This window comes from Kogia breviceps, chromosome 9 (genome assembly GCF_026419965.1).
Source record: "Kogia breviceps isolate mKogBre1 chromosome 9, mKogBre1 haplotype 1, whole genome shotgun sequence".
Taxonomy (NCBI): domain Eukaryota; kingdom Metazoa; phylum Chordata; class Mammalia; order Artiodactyla; family Physeteridae; genus Kogia; species Kogia breviceps.
Window position 1 is genome coordinate 37681383 of NC_081318.1, and position 23760 is coordinate 37705142.

The 23760-nt window shown below is 40.2% G+C and overlaps 1 protein-coding gene across 4 annotated transcripts in view; it reads left to right on the forward strand.

The window, feature by feature from the left end:
* DOCK4 (dedicator of cytokinesis 4) overlaps nucleotides 1–23760 on the forward strand; it is a 484849-nt gene that overhangs the window by 434365 nt on the left and 26724 nt on the right. For all 4 annotated transcript variants that reach the window (XM_067042314.1, XM_059074580.2, XM_067042316.1 and 1 more), the window contains 7 exons: nucleotides 1202–1295; nucleotides 9278–9426; nucleotides 11677–11763; nucleotides 13579–13683; nucleotides 19167–19308; nucleotides 20671–20837; nucleotides 23532–23618. In XM_067042314.1, coding sequence (XP_066898415.1) covers nucleotides 1202–1295; nucleotides 9278–9426; nucleotides 11677–11763; nucleotides 13579–13683; nucleotides 19167–19308; nucleotides 20671–20837; nucleotides 23532–23618 — 831 coding nt within the window. The remainder of the gene's footprint in view (nucleotides 1–1201; nucleotides 1296–9277; nucleotides 9427–11676; nucleotides 11764–13578; nucleotides 13684–19166; nucleotides 19309–20670; nucleotides 20838–23531; nucleotides 23619–23760) is intronic.

Below are 23760 nucleotides of genomic sequence, written 5' to 3' on the forward strand. Positions count from 1 at the left end.
GTCAGAGTTGAGTTTTTGGTGACAAATGTTAAAACATTTTAGAGAAGTTTAATGAGATCCAGATACCTTTTGTTTGTTTGTTTGTTTGTTTTTTGGTTTTTTTTTTTTGTTTTGCGGTACGCGGGCCTCTCACTGTTGCGGCGACAGGCTCCAGACGCACAGGCTCAGCGGCCACGGCTCACGGGCCCAGCCACTTTGCGGCATGTGGGATCTTCCTGGACCGGGGCACGAACCCGTGTCCCCCTGCATCAGCAGGCGGACTCTCAACCACTGCGCCACCAGGGAAGCCCCCAGATACCTTTTTTTTTTTTTTTTTTTTTTTTTTTTTGTGGTACGCGGGCCTCTCACTGTTGCGGCCTCTCCCGTTGCGGGGCACAGGCTCCGGATGCGCAGGCTCAGCGGCCATGGCTCACGGGCCCAGCCGCTCCGCGGCATGTGGGATCTTCCCGGACCGGGGCACGAACCCGTATCCCCTGCATCGGCAGGCGGATTCTCAACCACTGCGCCACCAGGGAAGCCCCAGATACCTTTTTTTAATAAACCAAATATTTTCAATAAGCATGGCCCTGTAACAGTAATTTGAAATAAAATCTCTTATTAATCCCTTTATGTTATAGTCATAAGCTGGAAACCTTTAAAATAAAATAAGTTTAAAATAAAATAAGTTTAAAATTAAAGAAATTATCCTTTGACTATCTGTGATCAAATGTAATAAATAGGTTAATGGTTAATCTCTTACATATTTTTAATATTTTTAGTTGAGTAGGCTGATTGTTCACTGGCAGTTAAACTAACAAAAAACAACAGAAAGTAACAAATGAAATGTAAGTCAAATGTAATAAATAGGTTAATGGTTAATCTCTTACATATTTTTAATATTTTTAGTTGAATAGGCTGATTGTTCACTGGCAGTTAAACTAACAAAAAACAACAGAAAGTAACAAATGAAATGTAAGTCAGTGGTAATAACATCCCCCCAGAAATTACCAGCCTATTCAATAAATGATAGGTAATGTTTAATACAGAGAGTGCTGAGTTAAAAATGTCACTGGGTCTCCTTGCTTAATTTTTTAAAGACATTTATACAGAAAAATTCATCTGTTCATTTGGTTCAAGATATCAAACTTCAAGCAGAGTAAAAGGCAGATACTTGCCAACCTAATTGTTGAGGAATTATCCATGCTTGTACTCTTTTTTATAGAACTTCTATAAGACTGAACTGAACAAGGAAGAGATGTATATACGCTATATCCACAAACTCTACGATCTGCACCTCAAAGCACAGAACTTCACAGGTAATTGTGTCTTTTGGCTCAGGTTGGGGGAAGTGGGCAGGTCACTGGTATATTAAAAATAATAACTCCTCTGTTTTTTTAATTAGAGCTGAGGACTCAAGCATTTCTCCTTTAAAAGTGGAATTTATTTTTAATTAGATTTATGTTTCTAAGTACTCTATGATTTTAATATATTGGCTTTTTTTTTTTTTTTTTTTTTTTTACTATATCTCCTTGTGTAGTTTTTTAGAGGTTGCTTTTGGGATTATAAAAAGCAACTTTTCACGGTCTACTTAAAGTTAGTATTTCACCACTTCAAGTTAAATATAGGAATTTTACGACCTCCCCACTTTACATTGTAGTGTCATAGGTATTACATCTAGGTACATTGAAAACTCCATCAGATAATGTCATAATTTTTAAGTCATATCTATTTTAAAGAATTTAAGAGGATGAAAATAATCTATCATATTTACTCAGATATTTACCATTTCTGTTGGTCTTTCTTCATTCCTGAAATTCTCAATTTTGCTCTGTTGACATTTTCATTCAACCTAAAGAACTTGTTTTAGTATTTCTTTTAGAGCAGATCTAATAGTGAAGAATTCTTAGTTTTCCTTCATCTTTATTTTACCTTCATCCCTGAAGGAAATGTTTGCTGGATAGTGTCTTTGTTTGGACAGTATCTTTGTTTCAGTACTTTAAAAATGTTGTTTTACTTTCTTCTGGCCTCCATTGTTTCTGATGAGAGATCTGTAGTCATTTAAATTGTTCCCCTGTATGTAATGTGTAATTGCCTCTGGTTGCTTTCAAGACTTTATCTTCAGTTTTCAGCAGTTCAGTTATAATATATATGGGCATGATTTTCTTTAAGTTTACCCTGGTTGGGTTTGCTGAGTTTCTTGGATCTATAAACATTTCCTTCACCAAATTTGGGAAGTTTTCAGGCATTATTTCTTCAAATATATTTTCTGCACTGATTCTCTCTTTTGGGACTCCAGTTTTATGGATGGCCAGTTTTATGACCTTTTGGTATCATTCTGTAAAAGTTTCTCAGACCCTGGTTTGTTTTTTGGTTTGTTTGTTTGTTTTTCAATTTTTCTTCTTTCTGTTTTTCAGATTGGATCATTTCGCTTCATCCATTTTCAAGTCCTTTGCTTCTCCTCTATCATTTCCATTCAACTATTGAGCCCTTCCAGTGAAATTTTAGTTTTTGTTATCTTGATTATGTAATGCTAAAATTCTTATTTAGCTATTTTTTAATAGCTTCAGTTTCTTTGCAAAGAACATGTATCTTTCTATTTATTTCACAAGTGTTCACTTTTACTTCAAGTAGCATGGTTGTAATAGCTATTTCTTAGTATTTGCCTATAATTTCAACAACTGAATCATCTTGGAATTGGCATCTGTTATTGCCTTTTCCCTTTGAGATTTGTTTAGTTTTCCTGGTTGTTTGAATGTCAAGTAATTTTGGATTATATCCTGGGCATTTTGAATATTATGAGAGTTCATCTTCTGGAGAAAGTTGACTATTTTTATTTTAGCAGAAAATCAGTTAGTTTCGGACCTCAACTCCTGAGCCACCTTTTGAAGGTCAGTTTAGTTATCAAAGCCTTTGCAGCACTTTCCTGGTCTTTCCTGCATGTATGTCACCCAGGGAGAGTCTGGGACATGGACATTTATCTATACCATAATTCATTTGTCAAAATCTTTGTTATGTTGATTCTAGTTCATTCTACACATGTGCAGCTTGGGGGTGAGCCCAGGAAGTCATACACAGAATTTAAAGATTCCTTCCTCCATCTCCTTCCTCTCTCTGATGTTTCTCACCCTTCCCATCTCCCAGGGGCTCCTTTTCCTAGTACTCTCACTTGATCCTAGCCAAAGTACTCAGAGCCAAGGCTTGATCCTCTACACTATGATGTACTATGTATAGTTGGTCTCCCTGGGGACAAAGCAGTGAAAGAAAAGAGAAAAATGGAAGCTGTTTCTGCTGCCACTGTGATTGCCCCTATTGTCACACTTCAGGTTTACAGCTTTGTCCCTGGGACTCAGAGTGGACCAGAAGAGTCAAAAGTACTCCATCCCACAGAAGGTCCTCTTCCCAGTCCTCTGACTAGAGGAGCTTTTCTTGGAGCTTTTTCTGTCTGTTTCCATTTGCAGTTCCAGGAGACAGGGAAGGCTAAGCCAGGAGATAGAAAAGGCAAAAAATAAAAACAAGGAACTCACCACTCTGTGGTCCTTCTTTTGAGTATTGATTTTCCTGTTCTGTCTACCTTCTCATTTACTGTTCAGAATTCTCCAATAGTTGCCTTACATATTTTGTCTGGAGTTTTTAGTTGGATCAGTGGGAAAGATACACTAGAATGTGCTTACTACATCTTAACGAGAATGAGAACCCTTTAATTGGATTTAGCAACTACAAATCTTAGTCTTTTGCCACCCTGTTCTTCCAAAGAACTCCTGAATCATGGTTCCTCCCTCAGCTTTAAAAGAGTAAAGGAACCTTTCTGAAGTGGTGCTCCTGTTCCCAGAATTTAAATATGCCTCTAGCTACAGTTCCACTGTTATCACTTAAGAGCATCACTGTTTACTCTTAAACTGGAGACTTCATGATATCTTTGATGCCTCTTACTCGTGAAGTGCTATTGGTTCTGCTTCCTAAACATCAAAACCATTTCCTTTTTATTATTTCTAGTTTCACTGCCTCAAATAGGCCTTCATCATCTCTCTCCTGGACTGCTTCCTAACTATCCCCAGAGTTACCTCAGCAAACTTTAACCTGCAGGCCGGCCAGCTGCTTTTGTAAAGAAAGTTTTATTATAACTGAGCCACACCCACTTAATTACATATTGTCTAAGGTTGCTGCTGTGCTCCACTGGCAGAGTTAAATAGTTGAAACAAAGTTGTAGTGTGGCCTGCAAGCCTAAATTATTTACTTTCTGGGCCTTTGAGAAAATTTTGCCAATTCCTTCTCTAGATATAACTCTGTCAATTCATGTCTTCTACAAAATAAAGCTCAAACTCTTTATTCAGAGTCCATCATAATTGAACCAACACCTGTCTGCTCAGCCTCATCTTACCTCTCGCACTGCATTCCTAATTTTTATCCTTAAGAGCCAGCCCCTATATCATGTTTTCCATAAAGTTTTTACCTTCCTTCACTTCCCTCATCAACTCCATGACCCAACACTGCCTGCCATGGGCTGAGTTGATATTTCCAACTCTTTTCCCGTTGCAATTTTTTCAGATTTCCATTAAAACATTTATCATGTTGTTTTTATCCATAGTTATATAAGGTGTGTGTGTGTGTGTGTGTGTGTGTGTGTGTGTTAATACATACATAGGTTGGTAGTAGAGAGATCTTTAGTTGAAGGGCAAGTTCCTTGAGGACAGAGATGATGTTTTCTTCTTCTTAGTCTTCTCAGTTCTTTGACTAGTGCCTAGCAGTGTGAGATTTAAATAAATGCATTACTAATGAATGCATTCAATGAGATTTTAATACCCTGAGAGCAGCTTTCTCTCCTTCAATATTGGTAATTCCTTAATCACTGAGGAAGCCCCAGTATTTCTTCACACAGATGTGCTGATAGTTTTGATTAAATAAATTAAGTTTTTTGAGCTGACTCTGTTGTCTGGGAGTTTAAGTGGTCATTTTAAAATAGTTTGTAGGGCTTCCCTGGTGGCGCAGTGGTTGAGAGTCCGCCTGCCGATGCAGGGGACACAGGTTTGGGACCCGGTTCGGGAAGATCCCACATGCCGCAGAGTGGCTGGGCCCGTGAGCCATGGTCGCTGAGCCTGTGCGTCCAGAGCCTGTGCTCCGCAACGGGAGAGGCCACAGCAGTGAGAGGCCCGCGTGCCGCAAAAAAAAAAAAAAAAAAAAAAAAAAAAAATCGTTTGTAGTCAATTTTTGAGAGAGATGGTGAACCTAGTTTTTCTATCTGTGAAAACAACCTAGTAGACTTGTTTTATTTTAAAGTCCATTAAAAAAAAAAAAAAGAAAGAAACGAGAGAGGGAAGTGAAGACAAGCTCTTGCAGATATGTAACAGATCCATTTTGGTTTTCTGAAAATCCAAATCTGTCTATTTTAGAAACGAATAAATCTTTGTTCTTTAATTTGTTTACTCAGCTTGCAGTTTTTATGTTCCCCAAAGTCATAAGAAATAAGTTCTTTTCCTATATAACATTTTTCTTATTTCTTTTCTGTCCTCATTTTTGTGTGTCTCTGGAGAAAGTGAAATTGATTGAAAAACTTCTCTATCTTTATAGGATTCAGTTTAAATGGCTTAACCCTTTCCAGCCCTCTGTGACAGTGCCCTCCATTACTTGATTCATCTCCACTCTTCTGTGTTATTTCTTTTTGCATATTGGTGTCCTCATTGAACACATCTCAAAACGATGGAATGAGATAGCCCATATTTAATTATGCGATGATGCCTTTTGTTCAGAATTATAAACACTTTTAAAAACATTGTCTATTGGAAATTTTGGACGTGATTCAGCCTTCTCTTTTCAATATGTAGTATTGTTTTCTAAAGATGTAGAGGAATAAGTATACAACATATCATAATAAAACATCTACAATTTGTTAGTGTTCAAACAACCTTAGTAGTCTGTTGTTAACACCTCAAAGGCATACATGTTTCCTTTAACGCTTCCTTTACACACACTGTTTACCTCAGGTATACATCATGATTTTCCCGAATCAAACTCTGAAACAGGTGTAATTTGTTTTCACACCTTTCCCATGTCACCATTCTGTCATTTGTCAGCTTCCTCTGCTGGCCCACCAATGCTTACTTGTTTTTCCACCCTTCCCAGGGGCAAGTCACCCACACGTGACCTTCCATCCATCCCCTGGACCTTCGCAGGGCAAACATGATTTGGAAAGCAGTTTAGGGATTAGAAACTCTTCATTGCTCCCCCTTTTTTTCACTTTTTTATTGTGGTAAAATATACATAGCATAAAATTTACCATCTTACCTGTTTTTCAGTGCACAGTTCGGTGGCATTAAGTACATTCACATTGTTGTGCAACCATCACCACCATCTGTCTCCAGAACTTTTTCACCTGCCCAATCTGAAACCCTGTACCCCTTAAACAATAACTTCCCATTTTCCCCTCCCCCAATCCCTGGGAACCACCATTCTACTTTCTGTCTCTGTGAATTTGACTTTCATTGCCTGTTAGGTACCACCCTGTGGTCAGCTGCAGGCTTCAGCTGTGGGGAGTGAGGACCCTCAGTCCTCACCCCTCCCCCTTTTCACTGTGACATGGTTAGTCTTAAGGGTATTTTTTGAGTGCTCAGGGAGACACACAAGAAATTTGAGAGACAAAGATGATAATTCCTGAGCTGCGTCACTAAGAGAAAATAGGAGTTATTTAGTAGCTAAAGTGGAAAGGCTTGAAGGAACAGGCTGTGAAGGACCATAGGTGTCAGTTGGTGTGATAAGTGAGGGGAACCTTAGTTTGTTCGGATAACAGGAGCAAAGAGTGTGGACGGGAAAACAAAGACACACATGGGGTTTTCTTAGGTGCTTGGCATGATAAGAATATGTGGGTAGTTAAAGATTAGGAAATGATCTCAGGAGGCCTCAGAGAAAAGTAGAAGGCTATTCAAAGACAGCACAGCTCTGATGATCTGGTTATTATCATCACCATTCTTGTCCTCTGTAAAGCAGTCTTCCATGGCAACCTACGTTGTGGCGATTCAGCTGTTTCTGCATCCACTTATTAACCAACACCCTTTAGCAGATATTCCCTCTCTCCATCTCACCACAAGAAAGGGTTTGTCCAGGGCTTCCCCGCTGGCACAGTGGTTGGGAGTCCGCCTGCCAATGCAGATGACGCGGGTTCGTGCCCCGGTCCGGGAGGATCCCACATGCCGCGGAGCGGCTGGGCCCATGAGCCATGGCCGCTGAGCCTGCACGTCCGGAGCCTGTGCTCCACAATGGGAGAGGCCACAACAGTGAGAGGCCCGCGTACCGAAAAAAAAAAAAAGAAAAAAAAGAAAGGGTTTGTCCAGTGCCCAAGCAAGAGAAGCCACCTCTGTCCCTGGTGGGCAGCTGCCTCTGGGTCAGAATGCATCTTGTTTCATTCAGCAAAAGCTGATAATGGGGTCAAGGGGGCTGGAGGCTTCTTAAGAGAGACAGTAGCGGGCTCCTTCTTACCTGTGATAAGTGGAGGGACGGTGGGCATATGTGAGCGGGGGGACCATATCACGGGCAACCTTCTATGTCACTTTAGGAAATAGAAATTTTTTTTTTTTTTTTTTTTTTTTTTTTTTTTTTTGCTGTACGCGGGCCTCTCACTGTTGTGGCCTCTCCCACTGCGGAGCACAGGCTCCGGACGCGGCGGCCACGGCTCACGGGCCCAGCCGCTCCGCGGCACGTGGGATCCTCCCGGACCGGGGCACGATCCTGCGTCCCCTGCATCGGCAGGCGGATTCTCAACCACTGCGCCACCCGGGAAGCCCCGGAAATAGAAATTTGTTCTGTTAGTTACTTAGAGTCATTGGCTAGTTTTAATCAGGGGAGCAATGTGATCATTTGCAGCGGAGGAAAGTCATATTGGTAACAGTGCACGAACTGAATGCTGGGGGATAAGAGACTGCTGGTGGGTGATGAAAGCTTTTGCTACAGTCATTGAAGCTACAGGACTGAGCTCACCAAAGGTAATTAAAGAGGAAGAACGGCCAGAGCCTATGCCTTACAGGAGCCTGTGCCTTCTACACTTGAGAGTAAAGAGAAAAGTGATAGGAATCTAGCTCTTTATCACAACTATATGTTATACATTGAGATAGCCAAATCATAGTACTAGAATTTAACATGTTACTTAAGAGCTTTATGTGTAGTTACCCTTAAAGCAAATAAGTGAAAAAAAGAATTACCATTTATGGATATTGTGGTAAAAGCTCCTACTGTGTCATTTGAGACGTGTGTGGAGGTGGTAGTTAAATGGATAAATAACATAAGGGTTTGTTCATTTTATTCAATGCAGTAAATAAGTTGGCTATTATAGTGTTAGATTATTATTATTATTATAGTCCTTCATCGGTGACACTGAATTCTGGTTCCTATTCTTGATGTATTTGGCCATATTTATGGTTCAGGAAAAGAAGAGACCTGCAGAATGGTTAGTATTCTATTAAATACACTACCTGTCAACTATGCTTAAGCCTGTGGGTCACCATTTTCACACGTGTGTATAGAATGTCATCTCTTTTCACGTTTCCCCAAGAAATTCCCACCACACCAAACATGTCATGACTTCAGTAGCCATTACTGAAGATTTGTTGGGACTAACCATGGAGGTCATAGCACACAGCCCCCGCAGTTTGTTCTCTCACACACACTGTTTATCCAATACTTTTACTCTTTCTTGTCCTTCCTCTGTTGCTAGATTTAAAAAATTTTTCTTCTCTGAACTCAGCTCCTCTCTAGCTTTGACCCTCCTAAATTCTGCCTGTACCCTGACCCCCGCAGCACGCACACACACACACACCCCACTCTCAGATTTTTCAGCCTTTTATTCTCCAGGAGAATTTAGCTATCACTTTTTGCTTCCTAAGCATGCCCTTTGGAAGATGCATATAGTCCCACTCCAAGGGATTTACCCGTGAACTTCCTAGCAAACAAAGGCATGTCTCCCCTACCTACATTTTTGAGCCAGCTACAGAGATACCCTTAAACATTTTTATCTTTATTATCATATGCTGGTAGCATATGAACGTTTTGGGGGCGGAAAAAAAGGAGGGAAGGAGAGAAAGACAGAGAGAATAAAGAGAACCAAAAGATCAAACACAAATCTCTGCTAATTCCATCTCCCAGGGGAACTCATCATTCGTTAACCTTCTGTTGCATATATTCTGGACATTTTCTTCTTTAGTATCATGACATTCAGAAAATAGTATTTTCTCCAGTTTGTCCCAAACCAGCCCCGTTTGAAGGGAGGTTCTTCGGGGGTCCTGTCTCGATCATCACCTTCCCACTTGAATTTCAGAGGCCGCGTATACTCTCCTGTTATATGATGAGCTGCTGGAATGGTCTGACCGGCCCCTCCGGGAGTTCCTGACCTACCCCATGCAGACAGAATGGCACCGCAAGGAGCACCTGCACCTCGCCATCATCCAGAACTTTGACAGAGGCAAGGTAGGTGGCCCCGCCCACCCGTGGCGTCTCCCAAGGTGATTGTCACATTTCCTTTAGTTCATTGATGACCACCTTTTCAAGCAGGGACCCTCGAATTTCAATGTGCATTAAAGACTCCAAAGTGTTTATTGAAATTAAGATTCCCAGGCCCTACTCCTGGACATTCTGATTAAATAAGTCTGGCTTGAGGCAAGGGATTCTGCAATTTTAACAAGGACTCCAGGAAATTCTGATGTGTATAAACATGGGACCCCACCTTGAGAAACACTGATCTAGAGGTTTTGACACCCAGACATTTTATTATCTGAAAAACCATTATCACACCTCACTCAGCTCCCCAAATTGGCATGTAGTAATCTGCCTCCTTTCACTTTTTTTTTAAGGTAAAATAAATGAAACTAAATTTGTTTACAGCATTTGATGGCATCCCGTCATATACTGAGAGTTGCCACGGGGTGTTGAAAGCCTCCCTGAGCTAATAAGGCAATTCAGCACATCACCTCCCTGCCCCCTGCTCCCTCTTCAAGGGTTTGCAGTGCTCTTGAAGAAAAATAATTGTGAATCTGACCCCAGTTGATTTGAACACTTGGATGCTTTGGTGATACGTGTCTTAGATTTACATATATCTTCCAAAGTGCCAAGGTTAAACAGGAAATTAAAATACAACCAGTGGGTGTCATTCTCTTATAAGACATAACTGGATACACCTAAAAATTTGATGCAAGGGAATTGCTTCTTTCCTATCTTATTCTATTATTTATCAAACTACACTGACATATCGTTCGTTACGTTACTAGCAAAGAAATGCCTCTGTGCCCTCCTGCAGTAAAGTTTCCACCCTTAAGATAAGCTGTTACAAAACCTCTGACTGCATCTCTTGGCCCATTCTCAGGAGCTTGTGCTGGATCAGGGCTTGGAGACTATGGCCCATGGGTCAAATGGTTCACTGACTGTTTCTGTTCGGCCCACAATCTAAGAATCACTTTTACATTTTTAATTGGTTGAATAAAATCAAAAGAAGAATGATTTGACATGAGAAAATTACATGAAGTTCCCTTTTCATTGTCTGTAAAGTTTTATTGGAACCCAGCCAAGCTCATGTGTGTCTATACGGATGTGTTTTCATGATTTAACAGCAGTTGAGTGGTTGTGACAAAGGCTGTATGGTCCACAAAACCTAAAGTATTTACTGTTTGGTGAAGAAATTTGCCGATACCTGAGCTAAATCAAAGGATTTCTGCATTTAGAGTAACCAGCTGGGTTAAACCCTCACAATTTACAAGTGAAATTGGACCAAACAAGGAATCCACTGTGCCAGTCGTGGATAATTGGGCCTTAGGGGTCGGTGGCAGTTCCCCTCACCCCAGCATTGAGGGCCTGTTTATTCGTCTCCTTGACCATTGTGGAACAGCAGTTATTTCAAGATGATAATTTTGTTTCTTTGTTTTTTACCTATAAATTATTACTTTTTAAAAAAATTTTATTGAAGTAGAGTTGATTTACAATGTTGTGTTAATTTCTTTGGTACAGCAAAGTGACTCAGTTGTACATATGTATTTTTTTTCATATTCTTTTCCATATGGTTTGTCACAGGCTATTGGATATAGTTCCCTGTGCTATGCAGTCGGACCTTGTTGTTTATCCATCCTATATATACTAGTTTGCATCTGCTAAACCCAAACTCCCACTCCATCCCTCTCCCACCCCCACACCTTTGGCAACCACATCTGTTCTCTATGTCTGTGAGTCTGTCTTTGTTTCGTAGATATGTTGATCTGTGTTGTATTTTAGATCCCACATACAAGTGATATCATATGCTATTTATTTTTCTCTGTCTGACTTACTTTGCTTTAGTGATAATCTCTAGTTCATCCATGTTGCCACAAATGGCATTATTTTTGATGGCTGAGTAATATTCCTGTGTGTGTGTGTGTGTGTGTGTGTGTGTGTGTGTGTACACCACATCTTCAACATGATAATTTTGAAATGATGCCAGGAAATGTTGTTTTTGTGCCATATGTTAATGACTTGTGGTGGGTTATCATTTCCCACTCTCTAAAGATTTTTAATAGTTAACACATTAATTACATGCTGTTTTCATGCTTAAAATTGCAGTGGTACCTTAAGGGTAGGTTATAAAGGCTAAGAAGTAAGGCTTGATCATCTGAAAGCAGTCACCTCCTGACCTCTGGGTAGAAGTTAGTACATGTTGTGAGATCATGAACATTTATGTCATTCACTTGTCCACAGTGTTGGGAGAATGGCATCATCTTGTGCCGGAAGATTGCAGAGCAGTACGAAAGTTATTATGATTATAGAAACCTGAGCAAGATGAGGGTAAGGTACCTGGATGCATCCTAATCGGGTTATGGAATCCTTTTTTGCTTAGCTTTCCAATATGGCGCTATGAAATTAGCTTTGTGATAGTCTTGATATGTCTTGCAGAAAGCTTTTTAAAGATGCCTTTCCTCTGAAGCATACTCCTCTATTTATACAGAGAAATAGCATGTTGATCTGTGTGATTTTTCTGATTAATATACAAAATGGGAGCCCTTGATCTATTCTAAACACATCTGACATATGAAATATAAAATTTAACCCAAGATAAATACTTTCAGTTGGTTGAGGAAACTCTCCACACGATTAGAAGAGCTTGCCACTTGCACACAAATCTGTGTAACAATGTACCATTCTGCCCATAATCCCATAATCTGCCCAGCAAAATAGTAAAAATGACTAGCTGACATGTTTTTAAATATTTGGGGGTTAACTTCTATGGGTGTCAAATCTTTTTCACTTCATAAATATGTTTTTATTTGCTAAACTGAAACCAAGGTCTTAGTACCCAAGAGCCCAAGGAGTTTAATATTTTGTGTCCCTGAACAAATGTTTTATACCTTCTTATATTTCAAATTCACACAAGTCCCTCTGGTACTCCAAGTCCTATTCTTTAAAGTCGTGAACATTTGGTGTCATCTTGTAACACTTAAGCTCTTTAAGGTTTCCAAAACAGGATCATCAGCTTTTATATATACATTTTAAAAAAAGATGATGAAGTTTCCTTTTAATTCTGAGGTAGCAATTTAAGAGATGATCTCATAAACCTTTAACAGCTCAAAATCCCTTACACCGCAAGTAACTTTTTCAGCTGGCAGGAGCTGGCCCTGTACTTTGGGCGTAGTATTTCATGTCAGCAGTTCATCGATATTTCTCCTAATATCAAAACCAAGGAGGAAAAACCTTGTTTTAACTTCAGTCCCTCATGCTGGCACTGGCAGGCATGGCAGTTTTATATAAAAATGTTGTTGTGCTTCTCTTGGCATCCTGTCCCTGGAACAGAATCGAGGTTACAGTGTTTACCCATTAGAGCCCTTGGGTGCCATAGTCACTAAGATTTTTATAAACCCAAAGCATTGCACTTCATGCCAACTGCTCTTTTGGGAGCTGTTACTGGGGGCGGGGGAAGGGGGAACGTTTTCAAGTGCAGTATTAGTCTTTCTGTGGAAACCCTGGGGATGATAATACCACGAATGGGAAACCATAAGCTTTATGTACTTTGTAGTTCCAACCTTGTCAAAGACACACTTAGGAGCTTTCAGCCCAGCCAGCACTTTGCACTATGGGTCCCCTTTGGTTTGGTTTATTGGTTTATCTCTGTCCAACCTGTACAAGGTTGCACCTTCCAAATGTCCCAAATTACCATGACCCAGGAAAACCAAATCCACAGGTGAGTACGAGAATTCTTCAGAGTTTGCCTCTAACAGTTCATGTTAATTTTTATCTTATTGTGAAGAAAATATTTCCTTGATAGACCAGGTGCATAGAAATCATTCTCTCTGGTGAGAACATGTAATAATATACTCAATCCTTTAAAGCAGGGGTCAGGAAACTGCAGCCTGTGTGCCTCGCAGAATTGAGTAGCTGTGACAGGGACCGTGTGGCCTGCAAAGCCTAAAATATTTATTGCCTGGTCATTTACAGAGGAAGTTTGCTGATCCCTGCCTTAAAGCACAGAAAGGGAGTCAAACCTTCTTTTCTGCAAACTGAACTAAAACGATGTTCTCCTTTTTATAGAAGAAACATCTTCTTCTATAAAGTGGTAGAGCTAAAAGATGAGATAAAATGATTAAAATTTCCCCTGTTCTTTGCTAGATGATGGAAGCCTCTTTGTATGACAAAATTATGGACCAGCAACGTCTTGAACCAGAGTTCTTCAGAGTTGGATTTTATGGGAAAAAATTTCCATTTTTCTTAAGAGTAAGTAATATACTATTTAATTTGCTTTTATACTTCCAATATAGATAGATATCCCAATCAAGCAAACTAAGATCTGAATGACATTTTATCCTCTTAAGACAGGGTAAAATAACGTCATGAGATTTTCTTTTAACTTTGTAGTTTGCAAACACACTCATCTAGAATGACTTGTTTTGAGTAATTTCCCAAGATTTCAAACAATCATTTGATTTTTCTTCTTAAGTTTCTAAGCTTACTATATCTTTTGAGCCAGTCTTTGGCAATTACAGTTGCTTCCTCTGTGTGACAGAGAGTCTGTCTTCAGAATGCGGTTTCCGTAGAGTTAACACTCAAGAGAAATGGCTGGAGTTGCAGAAAACATAGCGGTTTCACATTATGTGCAAACTCTTCCTCCAGAATCACGTGAAGAGCATTGTTTGGCCTAGTCGATTCTGTGAAAAGCTAAATGGCACTCAGCAAAGAGATGCAATTTGCTAGTAGAAACTATTTCTACAAAGGAAAGTTTTCCAGACTTTCTAAGGTACCTACTGGATGGTAACATACTTGATTCCATTCTCACCGTTGTTCACACTGTACCAAGTAGTCTCTTATGTGCTTGAATACTTATATAACATTTCGATAAGTAACATCCCACTTACACTTGCTTACCTAAAACATTGGTTGGGAGAGGGAATTCACCTCCCCAAGCAACTAAGGAGAAGTGTCTAGGATAATTTTGTAACATTGAGTGTGAATTCATTACAAACTTTAAATCTCAATATACAAATATTTTGGAATTTGTGTTGCCCTAAATACCTTGCTTTAACTGTCAGTACCTATGGATAGATACAGGATGGGGGTACTTGAAGGCGAACAGAGAGGAGAAAGATTTGACTTCATTGTTTCTTTAACAATCATTAACTTACCTGCCTTTCAGAATAAAGGTTTTATATATATAAAACCTTTATTCATATATATATATATATATATATATATATTTAAAATAAATACCCAAACACCATAGGCAAAGATTGATTTAGTATTACATAGAACAAATGCTCAAATAACAAATCAATCGTCTTTAACTGATTGAAATGACCGTGTATTTGGGTGCCACGCAGACATAAGTAAAATCTCTTTGTTGAATTAAAGAGGAGCCACATGACGTACCCAGTCACATTGTTGGCTCTGCAGATGGACCTGCCTGAAGACAAAGGAAAACTTGATTCCAAATAAAAAATAGTGGCAAACTCAGAACACATGCTGAATTTGAAAGACTACATCTTGAAAATGGACATGCTGGTCCTAGGCTGTCATCAGGCACCCCCACAGAGTACACAGGGCCTGGGTCCAAGTTCTGAGTGGAAGGAAGGACGTTCGAGAGCTGTGAGCAGCACAAAGGGCCGAGACCCCACAGGAGGGTCCAGACGTGACTCTGCTGCTGCAGATCCCCTTCCTCTCTTGGATCAAAATCATGCAAAGATGATGTTTTCTTACCGTACTCAGGGCTACCTGATCCATTATACACGGTAGGTACAGTGTTTAGAGACCATATTATTCTTAGATGGCCCATAAAACTGTTTTAATTTCTTTTAAAAATCAGAAGAGGGCTTCCCTGGTGGCGCAGTGGTTGAGAGTCCGCCTGCCGATGCAGGGCACATGGGTTCGTGCCCCGGTCTGGGAGGATCCCACACGCCGCGGAGCGGCTGGGCCTGTGAGCCATGGCCGCTGAGCCTGCGCGTCCGCAGCCTGTGCTCCGCAACGGGAGAGGCCACAATAGTGAGAGGCGCACATACCAAAAAAAAAAAAAAAAAAACACCCAGAAAAAAAAAGTGAACTTTTTTTTTTTTTTGGATGTGGACCATTTTTAAAGTCTTTATTGAATTTATTAAAATATTGCTTCTTTTTTTTTTTTTATGTTTTGGTTTTTGGCCATGAGGCATGTGGGATCTCAGCTCCCCAACCAGGGATGGAGCCCACACCCGCTGCATTGGAAGGTGAAGTCCTAACCATTGGACTGCCAGGAAAGTCCCAGAAAAAAGTGAACTTTTAGGTTAAAGAAAACATTATAGTATATATTATAATGTATATTATACATTAGATTATTATTCATCTATTTGTCTTTATACCAAATGAGTCATACAATATGATTTTTAATATTTTTTATAGAGAAAGCAGCCCACAAAAGTGTTGTAGCTCTGATCAAATTCTGAATTCAGCTAGCAAGTGTATTATGAAGTATCCTAGATGTCTATCTAGTATGTGCAATTAGTGTTCATTAGTGTTAATTAAAACTTTAGTGTAAAGTTTCTAAAAATCAGAAGCAGTTTAGGAGCCATAATTTTAAAGGGAATTTAGCAAATTAGAGGACTGCATCGGCTAATAAAATGAATTTTGTTAAAAAGTCAATTGGAGTAAATCAATCTCTATATATCACTGTTCTTTCAAAAACAGCTTTTCTAGAAATAAATGGCATTTCCTTCAAAATGAAAGAGAAGGGTCACCCTCTAATGGTTTCTAAAGAGCACTGTACCCTTTGGAATCATGAGGCTAGACCTTTTTTTAGGAAATCAGATTCTAGTCTGTTCTTTGATTTAAAAACAAACAAATATCAGCATTAAAAATTTCCTTTCATTGTTTGATCAATTTCCAGAAAATGTTTAAAGCTCAAATAAATTAATATATTTATATGATTATATGATCAAAGTAGGTTTTTTTTACCCTCATGGAAAATGGGTTCTTTATTGACAATGTTTTATATGCATAGAATATGTTTGAATAATGATTTGTCTAAGGAGAATGACTGAGGTCAAGGATGGGAAAAAGATTTACTTTTTATTGTATGCCCTGTGCTATTTGGGAATTCTTTATACCACAGGTATGTATTTCCTTTAAAAAAAAAAAAAAAAAGACGATTAAAAAAAAGTAAGTGTTAATAGATACGACCCAGCAATTCCACTCCTAGGTATATATAATCAAGAGAATTGAAAACATAGAGCCACACAAAGACATGTACACGAGTATTCATAGCAGCATTATTCATAATTGCCAAAACAAGGAAACTGTCCAAATATCCATCCACTGATGAATGGATAAACAAAATATGGTACAGCTATACAATGGAATATTCAGCAATAAGAAAGGAATGAGGTAATGATATATGCTACAAAATGGTTGAACCTTGAGAATATTATAAGTGAAAGAAGCCAGTCACAAAAGGCCACATGTTATGTAATTCCATTTATATGAAATGTCCAGAATAGGCAAATATATGGAAACAGAAAATAGATTAGTGGTTGCCAAGGACTGAGGGGAGGGGAACTAGGGAGTGGCTGCTAATGGGCATGAGTTCCTTTTTGAGGTAATGAAAATAATCTGAAATTAGTGCTGATAGTTGCACAACTCTGAATATACTAAAAGCAACTGAATTGCATACTTCAAAAGGGTGAATTTTATGGTATGTGAACTACATCTCAGTAAAGCTGTGGTTTAAAAAAAAAAAAAGCATTGATGGAGGAAATGCTTAATTCCTCTTTATTTCTCAGAAACTCAAATATCAGACCCAAAATTTATGTTTATTCCAAAATGATTTCTTAATCCCGCTGAATGACTTTACACTTAGAGGAACTCCCCTGATTTTACAAACTGTTGTGATGTATAGGCATTTTTTTAGAACTGTTTCAGTTTTTTGAGTATTCAGATATTTATTTGGGGACTTCTGTAAGATGCAGGAAGGTATGCACTATCTTATTTTATCAAGCAAATTTATTATCTTTTTTAAAAAAGTTTATTTTATATTGGCATATAGTTGATTTACAATGTTGTGTTAGTTTCAGGTGTACAGCAAAGTGATTCAGTTATACATAGACATGTATCTATTCTTTTTCAGATTCTTTTCCCGTACAGGTTCTTAAAGAGTATTGAGTAGAGTTCCCTGTGCTATACAGTAGGTCCTTGTTGATTATCTTTTGGGTAGAAAAAAAGCAAATAATACAGCATCAGAAGGTATGACTTCTATCAAGAAAGTTTTCAATATAGGATTGTTTGGGGGGGGGGGTCTTAATTTCTAGGGCGTCTGTCTTAGCTTGTGGTCTTCAAAGGATCGTGATTTAGTGAGAGGCTTGTGGGGAATTGTGGCAGGTCCTCAGCACCCAGTCCTGCTGTTTCCTCTGCGTGCTTTCAGCTGCTTTTCCTCGGCTGCAACCCTGAGCCCTTTGCCCACGGGTGGTTTTTAACTTCCTCACTTTGGCCCAGAGTTCTTCCTTGGGGCATTTGACGCAATCACAGAAACCTCACAGAGCTGCGAAACACTGAGACCCTTGAGCCTTAACTCCCCAGAACACAAATCACTGTATTTCTTAAAGATCTGCAAGGCACGTTATCCCACAATCTTTCTTGGTCTCAGTAGCTCCTAGGAGTTTTTCCTGGACGTACCAGGCCATGTTCAGAACAGAGAGAGAGCTCAGGCCTTGGACTCAGACCTGAGCTTAAATCTCATACAAAGTATGTAATGATCTTGATCCTCGGTTCCCAATTATAAAATGCGGGGCGGAGGTAACAACCTCTGAAGTTTATTTGGGTTAAATAAGGTATGTGCAGAGAGCCTAGTCAATGATTGTGCTCAACAGTTATGATTTCATTATCTTTAAACTGGCGGAAAGAGTCCCTCCTTACCGATAACCGAATCATAAAGGCACTTGTTAGAAACGTGCCCAACTTTCCAACTCTGTGGCCTCCATTAAGGAGGACCTTCAACATTCTTTCCTCAGTGAGAGAGCGTCCTAACCACAGAATGTTTATACATATTGTAAGAACAAAACCAAAAACAGACAAAAATTTAGCAAGACCTTAGAAGTCCCAAATCTTAGCTTCAGCCAGTTAACAGAATCCCTGGCTACAGAAGGCTGAGCTGAGTTGGGGATGGCAGGGAAGCTTCCTGTGCCAGCCCTGTGGAGAGCTGGAATGCAGACAGGCCTAGTCTTCCTTTATATGGAAGGATCTAGGAATGCACGTGTGAAGGCTGATCTCAGTGACCTTTATAGAAAGAATGCAGTAAAATGTATTTTTAGAGATTGCACTTAACTTTGCTTTCTTCCAAATTGAGAATTATCCACTTAACTTCGATATCCAGTTTATGAAAATAAGCTGTAACACATGTGTTCACTAACATTTGGAGGGAACGGGATTGCTTGGTTTTGTGCTTCAGTGCTCTGAGAATCAGATGCCCCTTTGCACCTCATGCAGGTGAACCCAGAAGAGTGAGGCATGCTACTGGAACTTATTAAAAGCAATAGAGAGTTCGGCTCATGACCTTTGCTCTGCATTTGTAATATTTGGGTAAATTCTTTAGACTGTTCCAGTGTACTTTTTTGGTTATAGTCTATTGATGTTGGGCCTATGCTTAGTTACCGCCAGTATCATTTATTTTGGCTTCTCTCTGTAATTAAAGCACCCAATTATATGGTCCTAATTTTTTTTTTTTTTTTTTCTGATTTCACCTCCAGAATAAAGAGTTTGTGTGTCGAGGGCATGACTACGAAAGGCTGGAGGCCTTCCAGCAGAGAATGCTGAACGAGTTCCCCCACGCCATTGCCATGCAGCATGCCAACCAGCCCGATGAGACCATCTTCCAGGCAGAAGCTCAGTGTATCCACCCCTAGAAGGGCTGGATTCCAGTTAGATCGCACTGGCCTTTAGCTGCAGAGCATTTTCATGCAGGTGGTTCAACGACTGATCCCTTTTCAATAGCTCTGTTCTTACTCTCCCTCTTTCTCATTGTCTTAATTTTAGGTTAGCTCCTTCCAGGCAGAATTATGATTGTTATTCTCATGATTTAGTTGAAAAGAAATCCCTTAAGGATTCTGTTAAAGAATTTTCCTCCTTTTAGTTACAACTCTTTTCTGTATCTCAGCCCTGCTTTTCAAGCTCCTTTTTAGGGATTTCCCTTAGAATAATTTTCCTCTGGCATCCCCTGTAGAAACTACTTGAATTCAGTTCAAGGAAATGATAGCACTATGTTTATTGGGACATATCATTACCCCCTTTTCCCTTGCTATTTTTATTCTGGATGGAAGGGGAGAGAGTTACCCGCCGTATCTTCCAGGGACTCTTAGCCATGGCATCCTGGACAGCACTTCATCATTTAATAATTGCCGTATAATTGACACTCCCATTGTCTAAACATGAACAACTCAACTGAAATTACACAGGCATTAGAAGCAAAGGGAATTCACCCCAGCACTCTTTTCTGAATTCCTCTGTCTTTTTCTGAAACTGATGATCTTAAAGAAGACCAGAACCTCCCCCTGAAAATTACAGATGCCATTTCAAAGTAGAAACTTAAATGCACCAGAAGCAAGAAGTTATGTAAGGAAAAAATTTTGCTATCCTTCTTTGAATGAGAAGAGAAGAAGGTAAACATACAAGTAAATATGAAGCCTTTAAAGTAGTTTTTACAAGCATCAGCTACAACTAAACACTCTGCTTATCAATACAAGATTTGAGAGAGTGGATACCACAAATGTGGGAAGGCTGGAGACAGGAGCATATGAGTTACTATCAAGTACTGGTTACTATCTTTGGTTGCATGGGTATTTGTACATTGTTTTACAAACAAATTTTTAAAAGACCTACGTGTACTAAAGATCAGAGTGTCTCATGACCAAGGATTAAAATTAAAACAATCCTGAGTATGTGAGATCCAAGCCATTCCCACCCACCCCCAACCAAAAAGAAAAGAAAAATCAACGATAAATAAATTCACAGGACATAGAAATTTCAAACTGATACTTTGTCAGAATCACCTATGTAAAACTACTTTAAGGCTTGTACTTTGAGAGGTGATTTGCTATGAACCGAGTTCTTGGTACCTTCTTGGCAGTTTTGACTTGGCTCCAAATAGAAACACCAGATTGTTCCCCATCCTCTTCTCTCTGCCACAGCTCAGCTCGAGCCAAACTTCCACGGAGTTCACCAAGTCAGGTTCCCTCCTTGACTCTTGAATCCTAGATTTGCAGATATATGCCGTGACTCCCATCCCGGAGAGCCAGGAGGTCCTGCAGAGAGAGGGTGTCCCGGACAACATCAAAAGTTTCTACAAAGTGAATCACATCTGGAAATTCCGCTACGACAGACCATTTCACAAAGGCACTAAAGATAAAGAGAATGAATTCAAGGTACTAAGCCGTTCTTATGACACGCGGTTTCCTCAGATAGACTGTGAACTCCTGGGGGCAAAATGCTTGATAAATGTTTACTCAGAATAGAGTCAAGTGATAAAGCTAGAAGGGACCAGAAATCACGTGGTCTAGTTGTTCTCAAACTCTACCATGTATCAGGGTGACCTGGGGTACTTTCTAATGAAGCAGATTTCTTGGCGCAGGAATTCTGACTCATTGGGTCATCGAGGAAGCCCTGAAGTTTATGATGATTCTAATGGCAGTGGTCCTTGGTCCAGTTTTTGAGCTCTCATGGTTCATCTCCATCCTCTCATTCATTCATGTTTAACCAACTGTGGGAACCTCAGGATATTTATTCTCAGTTACAAGAGACTGCTGTGAGTAAAGGATACTGAAGGAACAGGGGATTCTGAGACAGAACTACTAGGGAGCCTGCTGGTACAGTGGAAGAGTTCTGTGCTATCTTTTGCTGCATTTTCTTATGAGAATGGTGTGTAACTAGGACTTCTGAGAGGACCCAGAATAAAAACAAACCATAGACTGTTTGCATGGGTTGAGTTATCCATCCTCAGTAGTTCCGATATGCCTTGCTAATTCTCTGTCAGCCGGAAAGGGCAAGGTTTCTCACAGCCACCCTGGGGGAAAGGGGCAAGACTGTTGCACCGATAAATTATAATCTGCTCCTTCCTTGTTAACAGGGACAAAGTGAGACCACACAGATCCCCAGTTAGTCAGTATTTCCCCCTAAGCAAAGAATGTAAAACGAATGTAGGATTGTGGGTGACTCGGCTTAGCTTCTTTCATCACAGCATCTCCACTTAAGCTGGGAGATGTTCTCTTATCAGCTATGATTGTCTGACGTGAACTTGCCTTGTCACCCCTGCCTAAGTGTCAGTCCTCAGTGCTCCCAGCAGTAACTTCAGGAGTTACTCGCAGCCGAGTGATCAGAGGGAAAGCTGGATAGTTTTGCAGTGTTATGATGGGACTGAGCAAAGCATAGTCCTTTGGGCAAGGAGGTTGATGGGTTAAATATCAAGGCCAGGAAACCATTGGAAAATAGCACTAGGATGTTATTGAAAAGATCCATGACCATTTTCTAATCCTTTTGGATACCTTAATTTTTCTTTTGGCCTTCCAAAACCAATTAAAGATCATTAATGTATAATATAGTTTTCATTGCAAGTTTCCAGTAGGTAAAAAGTCCAAGATCCACCAGAGTTGGACAGATGACTTGCTCAGAGTGGCGTTCTAATTGCCCCAGACCCTGCACTAGAACCCGCACCTTCTGATGCTGTCTCCATCGCTTTTTGCGCTGCACCACATTTCCTCTTGGCCGTCACGTTAAATATTTATCAGTGTTGTAGCAGCCCTCCTAAAATAAATAAATAAATCTGGCTCCTTACTCCTGTGTTCACAGCCCTGAGTATCTAGCTCCAAACTGCCCTTGCACTCACCCACCCTCCCCATCAGCTCCTGCAGCACCGAGCTCCTCCCTCCATCTCCTGCCATGCCCTTTCACAAGCCGCTCACGTCTCCGCCCCTGCTGCTGCCTTCTGCCTGGCAAACTCCTACTCACTCTTCACAATTCCGCTCACGTGTCACCTCCTCTGAGAAGCGCTGTCCTCCTCCCACAGGATGCTGGGCACTCCTGCCTTCTCCTGTGTTTTCCCCCAGTACCTGGAGCATTCCTTTCTCTTCTCCCTGAACCCTTCTTGATCTGCTTACCCCACTGTCACCGGCAGAGCACGAAGGGCCCCTGTCACCAGGCCTCTGCCCTATTCGTTGCAGTAGGTCTTGGCTGGCACAAAGAAATCCTTACATTTGTTGTGTTTGAATAAATGGCACTATTTCAGGAATTTTGTCAAGTTTATTATCCACGCAGGAACACGCTTTAAGTAAGAAACATGAGGCAGAGATGCAGAAGCCTCCAGAAGCCTGGTTGACAAAAGAGAAAGTCTTCGTCAACAGCAGCTCTTACCAAAGGCAGCCATGGTTTCACGTGTCACGGGGGTGCTCATCCTGGCCAGGGGAGCCCTGGCTCTTAAATACAGATCCTCCTGGATCACAGCAGTGAATATCGGCACGAGTAAACGTGGCACAGTGCCTGTAGCGACGGAGAAGTCAGAAGTTCTAGTGCAGGGGTCCTAGGGGCAGCTCTACAGGTGATGGGAATGTAGCCTTGAGCAGGTCACATGCCTCTTGGAGACTTAGTGTTGTCATCTTTAAAACAGAGAGATCGGGCTATGTGATTCTTAAAGCCCTTTCCTCCTTGAGGATTCTGCTATTCTAATCCCGTGTCGAATAGCTGATACTACTACTTACCTCTTCCAAATAAAAATGGTAGACCCCTTGCAGAGTGGAGAGAGTTTAAATTAGAAACTTAGAGGAAATAGTAAAGAAAATAATGTGATGACCTGTTTTTATATTTTTAAGCATGCTGTCTGGAGTAGGAGATTTATCCTACACAGGAAAAAGTTTCAGATGATATACAATGAAATTTACATAAGCTTCAGTGTGTCTTACTGTGATAGCTTCCTGAGTGCAAAGGGGTTGCTGAAGTGCTAGAATGAATCCTAAGGAAAAGCTGACAAAAACCGAAAACTTGATAAAACTGAATGGCAAACATTAGTCGTAGCTCAGTAACTAGAAAGAAAGGTAACTTGGGGACTTAATTTGGTTTGTATTTCGTAGAGTCTCTGGGTGGAGAGAACATCATTATACTTGGTGCAGAGTTTACCCGGAATTTCCCGCTGGTTTGAAGTGGAAAAGCGTGAAGTGGTAAGGATCAGAGCTTATTCTCAAGAACTTTGTCGTCACAGTTGCTCACCTGGTGTCAGGCTGTATATTTATTGCTTCTGCTTTGGACTCGAAGTCCCTGGAAACACTCATAGTAAGTTAGTGAATGTTTGTGATATTTATT